This window comes from Chiloscyllium plagiosum, unplaced genomic scaffold (assembly GCF_037043375.1).
Source record: "Chiloscyllium plagiosum isolate Xiang-an unplaced genomic scaffold, Cpla_swu_hap1 HiC_scaffold_23, whole genome shotgun sequence".
Lineage (NCBI taxonomy): Eukaryota > Metazoa > Chordata > Chondrichthyes > Orectolobiformes > Hemiscylliidae > Chiloscyllium > Chiloscyllium plagiosum.
Window position 1 is genome coordinate 41,739,389 of NW_028270161.1, and position 15,444 is coordinate 41,754,832.

Below are 15,444 nucleotides of genomic sequence, written 5' to 3' on the forward strand. Positions count from 1 at the left end.
GGCATTTGTGTGGCATGAATGTTTAGATTAGATTAGATTACTTACAGTGTGGAAACAGGCCCTTCGGCCCAACAAGTCCACACCGCCCCGCCGAAGCGCAACCCACCCAGACCCCTACATTTACCCCTTACCTAACACTATGGGCATTTTAGCATGGCCAATTCACCTGACATGCACACCTTTGGACTGTGGGAGGAAACTGGAGCACCCGGAGGAAACCCACGCAGACACGGGGAGAACGTGCAAACTCCACACAGTCAGTCGCTTGAGGCGGGAATTGAACCCGGGTCTCTGGCGCTGTGAGGCAGCAGTGCTAACCACTGGGCCACCGTGCCGCCCACCTGTCAGCAGTCAATCATGTTCCATCACCAGATAACAATTGTCCTGGTTGACGAACAACAAAATTCTGTATGTTACTTGCCACCTGTCAGGCCAAGCCTGGATATTGTACAGTTCTGAGCAAGGTCACTGGACCCAAAACGTTAACTTTGAATTCTCTGCACAGATGATGCTAATTTACAGCATCCACAGATCTTTTGTTTATTATTTTGTCCAGATCTTGTTGTATTTGAACATGTACTGCTTCAGTATCTGAGTTGTTGTGAATGGTGCTGAACATTGTGCAATCATTTGTGAACATCTCCAGTTCTGACCTTATAATGGAGGGAAGGTAATTGATGAAGCAGCTGAAGCCAGTTGAGCCTGAGGAACTCCTGCAGAGATGTTCTAGAGCTGACATAACTGACCTCCAATCACCACAGCCATCTTTCAATGTGCCAGTTATGACTCCAACCAGTGTTGGAGGGTATCTCCCGATGCCTACTGATTCTAGTTTTACTACCAACAAGTAATACAGAATTTTGTTGTTCGTCAACCAGGACAATTGTTATCTGGTGATGGAACATGATTGACTGCTGACAGTAAGACAGATAATATGTTTACTGTCTACATAATTTGGTCAAATAATTCCTTGATCTTTGATTTATGATTTTAAAAACTGCCCAGCAATTTAAACTGCAGAATGGCATTTGAGATGTATAGGCGAAGAAAGATTCCCATGTCCATTAATGTAATTCTTTGAACTTTGTGTGTAGATCAACTATCTAGATGTCCTATCTAGAAATTTTATTTCTTTAATATTACAATGATAAAACCTTAAACCTATCAAATGGCATGGGCAAATCCAAACTGGATCAACAAATCTCAAGACAAAGTCATACTTCAGTTATTGCAGGAAACGTCTTCAATACTCCACCAACTCGCAATTCAGAAGGTCTGAACCAGGGATGCCCAAACACTTTGCACCGATAAGCCAAAGTACAACTTTACATGGGCTCAACAATATATTTTGGAAAATTTCATACAACTGTAAAACCAATAAAGATAGTCATCACTTTTGAAGTATTTTATTTATATTTAATGTATTATTAAAATTGGGAGCAGCTTTGGGATTGTTTGGTATCTGGCCTCCTCTGGCAGGTTGAGGGGAGCAGTGAGAGGCTGCGACATCTGAGCTGAGTTGCTGTGCACATTTACAGAGTTGTGTTGTGACCTGTTGCATGTTCATTTGGCAGAGGGCAGTCACTGGCAAGGGGGAACAGAGAAAGGGCAAGCAGATCTGGCAGGTAATAAATGAGGACAGAAATGGAAACAACAATTTTCTGGGAACTCACTGAGGATCTTTTCATTTTAGGTCAATGTTCATACGCAAACAATGCAGAGCCAGCAATGATACCTTGTATTCACAGTTTAGCCAACAACTGCAGCATTTGTGATGACCTCCAATTACTTCCTGTGGTACCAATGTGGCACTCGAAATGAGCCTTTTGTCAGTCCAGGAACAGGACAGCCCCATCTCTGGCTCCAACATCACCTCTGTGCTGCTTCCACAGGCAGCAGTCCTGACTTTAGCCCCTGATTTGACATGATGCAAATCGTGGGACTGGGCACCACCAATCAGGAATCAATGTTAGGAAATGGCAGATAAGCAGGAGGCTGGAAAAAACACAAGCCAGGCAGCATCCGGAGGTGGAGAAGTCAACGTTTTGGGTGCAACCCTCCTTCTGGACTGGGTATGGATGTAAAGGGAGCTGCAGATAAAGGGGGGTGGAGGGGACAGGGTGGTGAGGTGGGGGGATAGGTCAACACAGTTAGAGGATATGACCCGGTTGGTCGATGGGAGGAATGAATCTGGTTGGTGGCTAGAAGGAAGGATCAATGAGAGGAATGGAAGCGAGGGGGAAGGGCTGAGAAGGGAGTTGAGTGATGGAAGGGAGGTTATTTGAAATTGGAGAACTCAATGTCGAGTCCTCCAGGCTGTAGGCTGCCCAGGCGGAAGATGAGGTGTTGTTCCTCCAATTTTCAGTTTGATTCACTGTGGCAATGGAGGAGGCCAAAGATGGTCATGTCCGAAATGGAGTGGGAATGGGAATTAAAATGGGTGCGACTGGGAGGTCAGGTCGGCCCCTGCAGGCTCAGCTGAGATGCTTGGCAAAATATTCCCTTAGTTTACATCTGGTCTCCCCACTGTAAAGAAGACTGCATTGGGAGCACCTGATGCAGTAAACTAGGCTGGAGGAGAGGCAGGCGAACCTCTGACTCATCTGGAAGGACTGTTCGGGGCCCTGAATGGAGGTGAGGGGGATGGTGTACTAGCTGGTTTTGCATCTTTTCCAGTTGCAGAAGGTAGAGAAGGGTGGGGAAGGGAAGATGTTCTTGGTGGTGGGGTCTAGTTGGAGTTGGCGACAGTGTTTAAGGATGATGCGTTGGATGTGCAGTCTAGTTGGGTGGTAGGTGAGGACAAGGGGGACCCTGTCTTAATTGCGTTTAGAGTGCACAGGGTGAGGTTAAAGCAGTGGACTGGGAAATGCAGGATGTGCAGTATCAGCCTGTATGAAATGCTCAATCGTCTGTGGGCCACAGGTTGTAGTTTGCACACAACTGGTCTGAAGTAAAGGAAATATTCAAAATTATCTTATGAACATGGTATATTTCTACTGATTGCATTTGGTGAACAAAAAATTGACTTTAAATTGTCAATATTGGTTCTGAGGCATGACCTGAAAGGTTTCCTACACTCAATGATCAGAGTTAAATTTAGTGTGATACCTGCTGATGCTCTGCTGAACAGTTATTTTTGCTCCTGCCCTTTATGAAAACATTGGCTTTAGATAATCTCACATTATCTAAAGATATGCAGGTTAGGTGGATTGGCCATACTAAATTGCCCCATAGTGTGCAGGCAAGGTGGGTTAGCCATGACAATAGTCGGGTTGGCGGGGGGGGGGGGGTGGGGGGCGCGGTTGGACATAGTGAGATGCTCTTCTGAGGGTTGTTACAGACACAATGGGCTGAATGGCCTCTTTCTACACTGTAGGGCTTCTATGAAAATATAAATTCTATATATTCTGCATTTATCAAACAGTGGAATAAGCATCATTTCAATTTTAAAATTAATTGTCAGAATCTGTCAGTCTCAGCTTAGTTATGGTGTAGTCAAATACAGTGGATTTTAATCCCAATAAAACTTCAGTCTTCAGCGCAGTATGATTTTTCCATTGCTAGCGCCTGACTCTTTCTGCACGTCACAACATTACTGTAAGTATCAACACAAACCCCACAATAAATTATCAGATTTAATATCTATGGAGAAAGGACTTTACCCAAGTACATGACACAGATGGAATCTCACACAGAATTAAGTCATGTGCAGTCTGCATTAGTCTCAAATTATTAGGGTTACATCTCTGTGCTATGGTTTGCAATGGAGCACCAATCTCAAACAAGCAATTTCACATACAGAAACTAGATAACATTTAAAAAGGTACTTTTCAGCTAGGACTTGAGAATAGGAATAAGCACTAACCTTTGCACTTTTATCAGCAGAAGCAGAAGCAATTCTACTGCCATTGGGTGATGCATCACATGACAGAACTGCTGCTCCCATATGACAGCTATAGTTCTTCAGCAATTTACCGGAGTTGTAATCCCATACCTAAATGTTAAAAGTAATTTAGTGTTGCGGTAACTTTGAAAAAAAGTGCAAGATTTATAACAAAATTTTATCTTGCAATAAAAATTAGAAAGCATTCTGTACCAGATCTGCACTAACCAAACTGTCATTTAGAATTGCATAGGAATTATCATAAACATTCCCCATCTTTGTTAGATATCCCAAACTAGATTTCTGTCTGACTCAGCACTGCTCAACAATGGCTTAACAAACTGGTACAAGTCAATGTGACTCAACAATAATGTTTCACATGTCCCAAATCAGCATCTCCATATGAATAGTTTATAATATAACAGTTTTTGCAATTCTATACACAAACATTTTGTGATTTTGTTAACTTGTGAAAAGGTCACAAGCAACATATGATTAGTTACTTTATTTCAAGCATCTTTGTAAAGAAGGTGAGTTGATACAGGTCATAAATAAATCTTATTGAGAATTTGAAACTTCATATAAATTTTATGGTTGGGGGTTGGAGGTTGTTCATTAGTTCAGTTGGCTGGATGTGTGCATTGTGACACACTGTCGCCAACAGTGTGGGTTCAATTTGTGCACTGGCATGAAGGACTCCCCTTATCAACTTCTCCCCTCTCTTAAAGCATGGTGACTCTCAGATTGAACCACCACCAATCTGAGAGAGCAGCCTCTGGTCTGGGAAAGCTATGACGGCTTTACCTTTACTATATGATCTATTCAGTTCTTAGTGTCACTGTATCAAGCAAATATACCTCTATCTTTGGCCATAGTAGTGTATTCCAAAATAAAGTTTTGGAACAAGTTAAATAAGAGCAAACCTGAAAAACTCAGTTTGTTCTATTTTTTCCAAAATAAAATCCACACTGTTCTGCATTTGCAGTATAAGAAATGAATAGCATATCAAGAGTCATCTTTCTTAAGAGAAGGACAAATCAGCAACATCTGAAGTGTACAAATGCTCAATTAAAGGCAGAACTTAGGAAGTTTCTGTCCATATTGCCCTGCTCTTCCACAAGCCATGTTACACTAGAATGTTGCTTGGAGATATTCAGTGCTCACATGCAAGGAAGAGAATGAAGTTACAGCAATTACATAATAGATATCCAATAAACTCAGCAGGAAAGTTAGAGGTTATCGAGTCAAGTGCATGTGAATTTTAAAAAGTGGTTTAAATTTTCATTACTGTCAAACTCTTCAACACAGAAAATTTACAAGTGTAGAGTCTTATTGCTTCAGATTTAAATTATCTTTAAATGTTTACATGTTACATTTTCATCTATCTTATTCTTCTCTCTTGATTTCACTTTCTGTCCCTGACTCAACATTGAATTAAATATTGTACGTTGTGCCTCCTACTTTGAACTCTGCACATCTCCGTGAGATTTCTTCAATCTGATGTATCAACAGTTTACAATGGTTCCAGATTCCCTGAAGATAGTGTTGTGTCTTTGTGGCTTTCTATTTATAGCAAGGTGCAGTGGCAAAATCCATGGAAATTTTGTATGTGTAACAAATATTTAGAATAGTTATTCGCCAACGATCACAAAATCCAGGTCAATCTGTAGATGACATGTTCTTTAAGCTTAGTAGGTGCCAATCAAATTTTCAATGGTTCTAATGTCGGACACAGGAACACAGGCATACGTGAATCTTCACATTTAACTCTGGCTTTCTTTGATCATATTCATTGTTTTTAAGTAGCACAGTTCACAAATGAAATTTCATGCCTACTCCAAAATATGGAAATCATAATGACCCAAATGAAGTTCTGAACAGCACTGAATTTGTTAGAAGTTTTAAATGTCAATTTACTGAAGTTAAGCAATGCATTTTTCAAATGAATACTTTAGCATGCATGGAGTATTTATTTCACATAATATCAATAATTGCCTATAAAAGCCTCAAGATTTACTGACAACCTTCAATATTGGATGTTTTTTGAGCTATGTTTTATTAGGTGCTGAATAAATTTTGCTTACTGGCTACTTTATTTTAACAGTGCATAAACTTATTCAATCTCATATTTACAAAGTAGCTCGTAATTATGGTTTAATTACTTTAAAAATAATTATATTAATCAAAAAAGCTGAAGTTTTTAATAGCCTTAGTTTTTCATACTGTGCAGGTTCTGAATAAAATCTTGTCTAGAACATTAGAGTGGTGTTGTCAGTTAGTTCTTCTCATTATACTTTGTATGATGTAGGATAGAGTCCCTTGTCTCTATCATGAAACAAGCAGAGGCAATAATTAAAAATGAGAATACTTTTGTCAGTTAGTTCTTCTCATTATGTATGCTTTGTATGATCTAGTATAGAGTCCCTTGTCTATCATGAAACAAACAGAGGCAATAATTAACAATGAGAATATTTTTGGCATTAGCTCACCATCACCTTCTGAAGAGTCACCAGGGATGGATAGTAAATGGTGGCCCAGCCAGCAATGCCCACTCACCATGAATGAATTTTGAAAAATTAAAGAGGCAGACCCTTATATTAATAGAAACACGAGAAATTCACAAACTGATTAAACTATAACTTTTGTACAAGAACTTTTATTTCTCTCTTCCTCTTGTTCCTCCAGCCTACACATTAAACAACCTTTACTCAGGCTTCGAATGCTACCACAAGATGGGCCAAAATGACCTGGATAATTTCGTTTCTAGTTCATTAACCAATGCCTCAAATCATCTAGAAACACAGATATAAAGATATTGCTAATAAAATGAAGCAATTTTAAGTAGTCATGACAGTTTGCTATAAATGACCTATCTTGCTTCTGTAAGTTACATTCAGTGTTTGCCAAATGTGGAATTCCCAATCTTAGTTGTGTTGTTACAGGCTGACAACAAGTAGAGTTCAACCAAAGGAAAATATTGAAGAAATGATTGATTTCTTTCATGTAGATCTTCACAGCACCATAATGAAGAACCGCAGCAAATTGATCTATCTTTTTCCTTAACCAGAAATACAGAAGGGGATCAGAAGAAATAATGCAGAAATAAATAAAAGGAAACCTCTACTGCCTTCAGAAACTGTTCAACAATCAGTACCGGACTTTACCAACAGGACAAAATTGCTTCTAAATGCAATCAACTGCATGAAATACACTGCACAAAATTATCATGAATGAGTAATCACCATGATTTTATACCAGTGTTTGGAATATACAAAGTAGAATCCTAAATCTAAGTGTGGTTTAATAAAACAAAATTCAGGTTAATCCAAGATTCTCAATTGTGAAATACTGTCTGCGGGCACCATAAAACAGATAAGGACATAAAATATGGATAACAGTGCATATCACCTCCACAGAGAAAAATAAATGGATACTGTTATATACAGCGTAGGCAAGAGGTTAGGCAAGGAGTGTTTTTCTGAAGAGTGAGGCCATGAGGAAAAGATATTATTCATTATGAATTATTGAGTGCTTTTAAATTTCTTAAACAGATGTAGGAAAAAAGAAGCAGAGCAAAAAGAAGGGCAATGTTTCAAAAACAGTAAAACTGCTTCTTTTTTCAGTGTGAACAGCCAATCTATAGCAGTGATCCTATTGTGGTACACAAGACAGCAGGGTAGTTTTGATTAAGAGATCATATTACCAGAATGGAATATTCATGAAGGAATGTGAAAAAGAGTGACCCAAAATATTAATAGATGTTTATTAACTGGAATATGTTAATGGTTAGGATATCTACGGTATAAACACAGGAAGCAATTCAAGAATATTACTGGGGCGACAAGCAAAATCCATTTTACCAGATTAACAATGCAAATCATCGAGGTGTCAAAGCAATATTACTGGTTAAAAAAAAGGCAGTGTACATAACATACAAAGACATTGGCATTTAAGAGAATCAAGTAAGTGATAAAAGCAAACTAAAACGTGAAAAAAATGACAGAAAACTAAAAAATAAGTTTTGAATATATATCCATAAACAAAACCTGTCAAAAATAAAATCACTGGCCCACTAAAGATGATCAAGTTGGTGTCAAAGAAACAGAATAATTAAGTAATAACTTCAATGAGAAACTAAAAGTGGAAAATGGCTCCAGGAGGCATTTCTGAGAGGATCTGGATAACATGTAAGCTGAAAAGGATATGGTCACATAATGCTAGATGCGTTTAAACTGGGAGTAATGCTCCAAACAATATACATTCATTACTCAAAATAAATGGGAACTGAAATTAATAAGTTTGCTACATTTGAGAATGGCTCTCAAGGACTAGCAGGTTGCCAACTTTATTCCTCATGAAAGAAATTATGAGACATACCTAAAAACTATATCAATGAATGTTAAACATCTACAATAGGGCATTCCATATGCTCCAGAAGCATGGTCACATACAAAACATTTAGTGTTAAGATTTGAAATGAAATAATGGTTCCCAATTCATGACCTCCCCAAATAACAACAGAACTCAGTTTTACAGCATTTCCTTAATTTCATCAAGAGAAACATTTCCACTTCACAATTCTTTTACTTGAGCTGTAGGACGCTATAGAGGAACTTACAGAGTCATAAAGATGTACAGCACAAAAACAGACTCTTCGGTTCAACTCGCCCATGCTGACCAGATATCCTAACCTAATCTAGTCCCATTTGCCAGCACTTGGCCCATAACCCTCAAAACCCTTCCTACTCAAAGTGGTTGATTTTTTAATTCTCGACCATGTCTCAAATTCAAATGATTAGGGCAACCTACCCTTTGAAATCTGAGAGTTTTGATATGAGCTCAATATAAGAGGATTACAATCTTTCCTCTCTCACTCTGCATTCTCTACTGGTGCTACATGAAATAGGCAGCAGTCAGTGCATTTGGGTCACCACACAACATTTAATATTCTAGTCCAATTGGCATATGCTTAAATACACCTCAAGAATGCAAATTATGGAAATGTGAAAAAAAAATGACATTGCTGCAAACACTGATTGTCTTCTGAGCAGTACATGGTTACAATAAGTGCAAAGAGCATTGATAAGGTGCACCTCGTAATGAAATGTTCATACTTGGTAACAAACTAGAAAGAACAAAATTCCCCAGAATGACTTTGTCAATTTTATACATAAACAAATCAAAATAAGTAGCACAGATAGAAAACCAAATTACTTCTCCCTACACCCTTTACAGTTTTATGAAAAAAAAACACAACACATGTTGGCTTTATACATTTGAAGTCCAATCAAAATTACTTTTTTTTTTACTAATTATTCCTTACCTTCACAGTCCCATCAAAGGACCAGGACAGAAGTTGTGGCTCTTTCAACAGCTTGAAGTTTTTCACTTGTTCAGTGTGCCCTGTGAGGACTTTGCAATCTTCTGTGCGCCAATTCCATACCTACATTTAAAACATAGATATTAGACATGAAACTTTTCAGCATAATTGCATTTCAAGGCTTCCAATGTTCTCCACTCAAGTGGGAAATAGACAGTCTTCATAGTTGATTACATTTGGACATTTTCCCAAATAAATTTTTACATTCATGACCACTTTCAAATGATTGTTGAGTAACTAAAGTTAGTCATCATTACTTTTGGGTGCATCCTGATAATCTTTTCCAATTGTATTCTCTCAGTTTCTCATCTAATGCTGTGTAGAGAATAAATCTTGCTAACTTTTCCCTCCACAGCCAATAATAACAAAATCTACTGTTAGGAAATTCTGTGCCTGTGAATCCCATTTGAAACTGTAATCTCACTTCAGGGCACCAATGCACAAACACTGCTATACACAGATAATCCGTGATCTTAGCATCAACTTTAGTTGGTAGATTTCTTAGAGTTTGATGAGAACACAAAAAGATGCTACATTAATGTAATTTGCTTCTTCCTCCCCCATTTGTACCTCAGTAGATCCAGAATGTTTTTTCTCATGAGTAAAATCAAACGTTTGATAGTTTTGACCACTTCTATTAAGTGTAGCAATGTAACTATCAGCATTTACTGAATTGGTAATGGTCATGATTTTGTAATGGTAATTACTGTGAAATCATCAGGACTCACTGTCATTACACTAAAACTGTAAGAAAATTCTAGAGTCTACATAGATGCAGCCAAAAGTGGAAACTGTCAGTGATGCTACACTTCTCCTGGGTTGAGCTTTGAATTCACCCAGAATTCAACTAGAAATGTACTGAACTTGATTAGAATGTTAATCATTGTAAAGCTCCTTGAAAAAGATGTGTTCATAACAGCAAGTAAAATCAACAATTATTGTTAAAACTACCACAATGGGAGTGAGTAATTTTCTTTAAGGCATTTTGTTTTAAAATTAAGAAAGCATACATTTGCTGTTGACAGAATATTTCAATCTGATTCAAGTGGCTACTTTGTTTGATAACATTACTGTTGCTGGGAACATGGATTTATCCTTGGCTTGGTGTCAGACCCATACAGGTGTGGGGAGAGGAAACATTGGTGTCACAAAGATTGCTGGACCTTTGTGAACAGCTTTTTTCAAGGTCAGCAGCAAGGGTCGTTATTTTCATTGCTGACTAGGAACTTACACTGAATTATCCAAAATAAAGGTTCCTGTTTTAACTTATTATTTGCATTCAAAAACAATTAATCAAATAATAAAGAAAACAATCTGAATGATTAAGACATATAGCACTACTCTGCATAATTTATTCTTCAGTGCTCTGACATGTCTTCAAATTGTTCTTGGTTTTTTTTTAGTCTCTCACTTGTGGGACATGGCTGTTGCTAGCTGCACCAGCATTATTGCCTGTCCCTTGTTGCCCTCGAGAAGGAGGGGGTGGGCTGCTTTATTGAACCGCTGAAGTGCATCTGCTGTCGATGGGGAATTTGGGAATTTTGACCCGGTGACAACGAAAGCAGTCAGGTTGGTGAGTGACCTGGATGGGAAATTGCAGGTAGTGGTGTGCCCATGTATCTACTGCCCTTGTCTTTCTAGATAAAAGTGGTTATAGATTTGGAAGGTGTTGTCTAAGGATCTTTGGCAAATTTCCGCAGTGCAACTTGCAGATAGTACACATGGTTGCTACTGAGCATTAGTGGTAGATGAGTGGACGCTTATGGAATCATGTCTGATATCAAATACAGTTTTGTTCAAAAGGATTAAAGCAATAACTTTTTAACAGTGAAACTGGAGAATTAACATAAATTTACAATCAAACATAATTGCTAATTTGGATGCATTAAAACAAAAATTAAATAGACTGCCTAAAGGGATATAGCACTTTACTTGAAAATCAGTATTCTTTTAACATTGCTGTGATGCAGATTTGGTATGTAGGCATATCAGTCAAATTTATGTACGCAATTAACTGCTGAGGGTGTCAATGTCCATTTAATTTGCCCAAACATGGAGGCTGCCTACATTAGACATAGTGTACACAAGCTAGGGGGAATTTCTGATGTTACATATCGATAAAGAAATGTGATTGCACAAAAGCAGATTGGAAGTCCAGTGCCAATTTATTCAGCTCTGTATTTACATTAACACCATTATAAAGGAAATGTAGGTCAAACGTGCCCTTCAGAATGTTTTTAGCTGTAAACAACAGCTGGATTCTGGAATGAATCCGAACTAAACGAATCAGATATAAAATATAAAAATTAGAAAGTAGGGTTGATTTTGTACAAAATCTTAGACTACTGCATTAAACTTTTGATTACTGCATAGTTTTGGGAACCCCATTTGCTTGGTTGGGTCTGTCATAGGAGTTTCACATTTAATGGCAACACCACTGCTGAAACTCCTATGGTCAACATCCTGGGGGTTACCACTTACAAGGAACTGATCTGGACTCACTATATAAATACAGTGGCGACAACAGCAGGTCAGAGGCTAGAAATTCTGCAGTGAGTAATTCATCTCTTGACTCCCCAAAGCCTGTTCACCATCTACAATGCACAAGTTGGGGCTTTGATGGAATATATCCCATTTGCCTGGTTGGGTGTAGCTCCAACAACACTCAGGAGACTTAATATGATCCAGGACAAAATGGCCCACCTGATTGGCATCACATAAACAAACATCTACTTCCTCTACCACCAACAGTCAATGGCAGCAGTGTGTACAAACTATAAGATGCACAGCAAAAATTTTCCAAGGCTCCTTAAACATCACCTCCAAACCCAGTACCACTACCATCTCGCAGGACAAGAGCAGCAGATACAGGAGAATCACTACCTACAAGTGAGCCATTCATTATCCTGATATTGAAATCTAGCTCCATTCGTTTAGTGTTGCTAGGTCAAAATCCTGGACTCCGTCCCTAACAGCATTGTGGGTGGACCTATACCAAACAGATACAGGAAGGTGGCTCACCACCACCTTCACAAGGGAAACCAGGTTGGGCAATAAATGCTGTATCTTTTGTGTTGTATCTTTTCTAGAGTTTGTTCATGTAGTAAGCCATTAACCACAGCGTTATAACTTTTTAGGAATACCAAAATATTTCAAAGTTCATTGAAGAATGTTTTTGAGGGTTTAAATTTCCTTCCATTAACTTATATATTTCATTTTTGTGCTTTTGACAATTGTCTCAATTTTTTATGGAGACTGAGATAATGAAAAACAAAAGAGCTTTCTGCCACTCATTTAACAATGCTGGAAGACTGGCTCTGGCAAACTTAAGAGAAAGTGTCACTCGAGACCTTATAACTGAAAGCCAGTTCAGGAGTTCACAGGGGAGCAAGGGATCAGACTCACCTATTAATGGGCATTATGACTTAGTAAAATGGGAGAAGCAAGCCCATTGTGCAAACTGGGAGTGACTTTAGATTGTGCTGACAAGACTGCAATTCTCAAGAAATTATGCAATAAATTATATATGCTATGCAGAGTTATTGACTGCATTAAGACATTAAGAGTTATCTTTTTCACAGATTGTTATTATTGATGTTAGTTTGTTGCGGCAGAATACTGAAATTCTGTGTGATTCAAATTGATCAAGGCGACCAAAATCTTTTTAAAAGTTTGTGTGTTGCTGGGTATTGTACCAAAACACCTGCTGACTAAAATCTGGAAAACATAATACAGTCTACTGATTTTCTGATAACAGTCATACCACTGAGGGGGCAAAAGAAAATCAGGAAGAATATGTCACTAGACAGATGAAGTAATGTTACTAGAGAACGATGGATGGAATTTCTCCTTACCGTCTGTGGATATGCACTCCATAACAGAGGCCCCTCAAAATCTCAATGCTTGCTTGCAAAATTGAACAAAACTCTAGAATATCTAACTTTCTATCTTATTGATTCTTTGACTGGATACATTCTTTGGTAACATTGATTCCTGACGTCTAAATATTATACATCTATATTGCATCCCTGGACTTCACTGTCTGCCAAATATTCCCCCAGCTAACTTTAAAAGCTAATTGTTTTTACTGTGCACATGAATTTCCAAAGACATTTCATAAAGCGACATACAATTGACCATGCCAGATAAATTGAAACCCATGGAACAAAAGATGATGCCAAAATGTATACAAAGGTGGCTGAGCAACAGTCTCCAAGCTATTTAGTGAACTGGAGAAAGACACATTTCATCATTCTCCAAGATTTGATACTAGAAGAACTGGTTTTCTTGGTTTCAGATGGTAGACTGGTTAATGAGGTTTGATCACATGGAATACAGGGCGAATTAGCCATTTGGATACAAAATTAGCTGGAAGGTAAGAGACAGAAGGTGGTGATGGAAGTTACAAGCTTTCAGACTGGAGGCTTATGACCAGTGGTGTGCTACAAGGATTGGTGCTGGGTCCACTGCTTTTTGTCATCTACATTCAAGATACGGATTTGAACATAGCAGATATGGTTAGCAAATTTGCAAATGACACCAAAATTGGTGGTGCAGTGGGCAGCGAAGAAGGTAACCTCAGAGTTACACAGGACCTTGATCAGATAAGCCGATGGGGTAAAGAGTGGAGTTTTATCTAGATAAATGTGAGGTGCTACATTTTGGTAGGACAAATCAAGATAGGACTTATACACCTAATGGTAATGTTCCTGGGGAGTGTTGCCAAACAAAAAGACTTTGGAATACAGACTCACAGTTCCTTGAAAGTGGAGTCACAGGTAGATTGGATAATGAAGGTGACGTTTGGTATACTTGCCTTTATTGGTCAGTGCATTAAGTATAGGAGTTGGGAGGTCATAGAACAGCTGGACAGGACATTGGTTAGGCCACTTTTTGAATACTGTTTAATTCTGGTCTCCTTGCTTTAGGAAGGCTGTTGTTAAACCTGAAAGTATTCAAAAAAGACTTATCAGGATATTGCCAGGATTGGAGGGTTTGAATTATAGGGAGAGGCTGAATAGGCTAGGGTTATTGTCCCTGGAGTGTTGGAGGCTGAGGGGTGACCCTATAGAGGTTTATAAAATCATACGGCATGGATATGGTAAATAGTCAAGGTCTTTCAGGGTAGGGGGATCCAAAACTAGAGGGCACAGGTTTAAGTGAGAAGGAAAAGATTTAAATGGGACCTAAGGGGCAATGTTTTAATGCAGATGATGGTGCATGTATATATAGAATGAACTGCCAGAGATAATGGTGGAGGCTGTACAATAACAACATTTAAAAGCAGCTGGATGAATATATGAATAGGAAGCATTTGGATATGGGCTAAATGCTGGAAAACAGGACTAGATTATTTTTGGATATCTGGTCAGCATGGGTCTGTTTCCGTGCTGTACATCTCTATGACTCAGCATATATTACTATGATATTGGTAAAATAGGGACTGTCAATTTTCTGCTTCAATCATCTGAATTCTGTACTTGGGACCTTTTTTTGACTAAAATGGCTTTCAAAACAAAAAGGGAAAAAGAATGACTTAAGATGGCCACAGGAATCAGCTGACCATAGATTCAGCCACCTTATGATAACCATCAATATACCAGAACAAATATGAGCCAAAAATAACATCTTTATTAAAGGGTATTAAAACTCACATCGCAACACAAGAATGATAAGAATGACCTCAGCAACTTTGTGAATAGGAATCACTTAACTGCCTTCCCAGCCTTTCCTTCCATTCGTAACACCCATGATTTTCTTTCCTGTCTGTGTCCATAAGGAGTAGTTTTTAAGAGGATTACAGCTTTAATTAATAGATGATAAAATAATGGTTTATCACTCTTTACATCACTCCTTACCTGTAGCACAAGTCTAATTACTTAACAAAATGACCATTTATTACAAGTACAGAAACCTAGTTGTGATTTCTGTCAACCTGTTTCTAAATGACAGGTAATTTGGAGAATCTTTTGTACTTTTTAAAAAAAAGTTTAAACGTTTCTGACAACTCTATTTCCAGCGCACTAGCCCAGTGAGACACGCTGTATTGGAGATAATAGGTAGCCATCTACAACTTATCCAGCTTGGAAAACAATAAAGCCAGATAAAGGAATACACAAATAAACAGTATATCAGGAACATGCTTTGGCAGAGCAGAAGAAAAAGAGTTTTGTAACAGCAG

General features: G+C 38.3%; 1 protein-coding gene across 6 annotated transcripts in view; it reads right to left on the bottom strand.

Annotated features, from left to right (window-relative positions):
• apaf1 (apoptotic peptidase activating factor 1) overlaps positions 1 to 15,444 on the bottom strand; it is a 185,268-nt gene that overhangs the window by 53,268 nt on the left and 116,556 nt on the right. For 4 of the 6 annotated variants that reach the window (XM_087999560.1, XM_087999559.1, XM_043713623.2 and 1 more), the window contains 2 exons: positions 9,207 to 9,326; positions 3,866 to 3,994 (listed from right to left, as the gene is read on the bottom strand). In XM_087999560.1, the coding sequence (XP_087855686.1) occupies positions 3,866 to 3,994; positions 9,207 to 9,326 (249 nt within the window). Of the gene's footprint in view, positions 1 to 1,474; positions 1,585 to 3,865; positions 3,995 to 9,200; positions 9,327 to 15,444 lie in introns of those variants that run through there. The other 2 variants (XM_087999561.1, XR_006315078.2) reach the window with 2 other exon arrangements.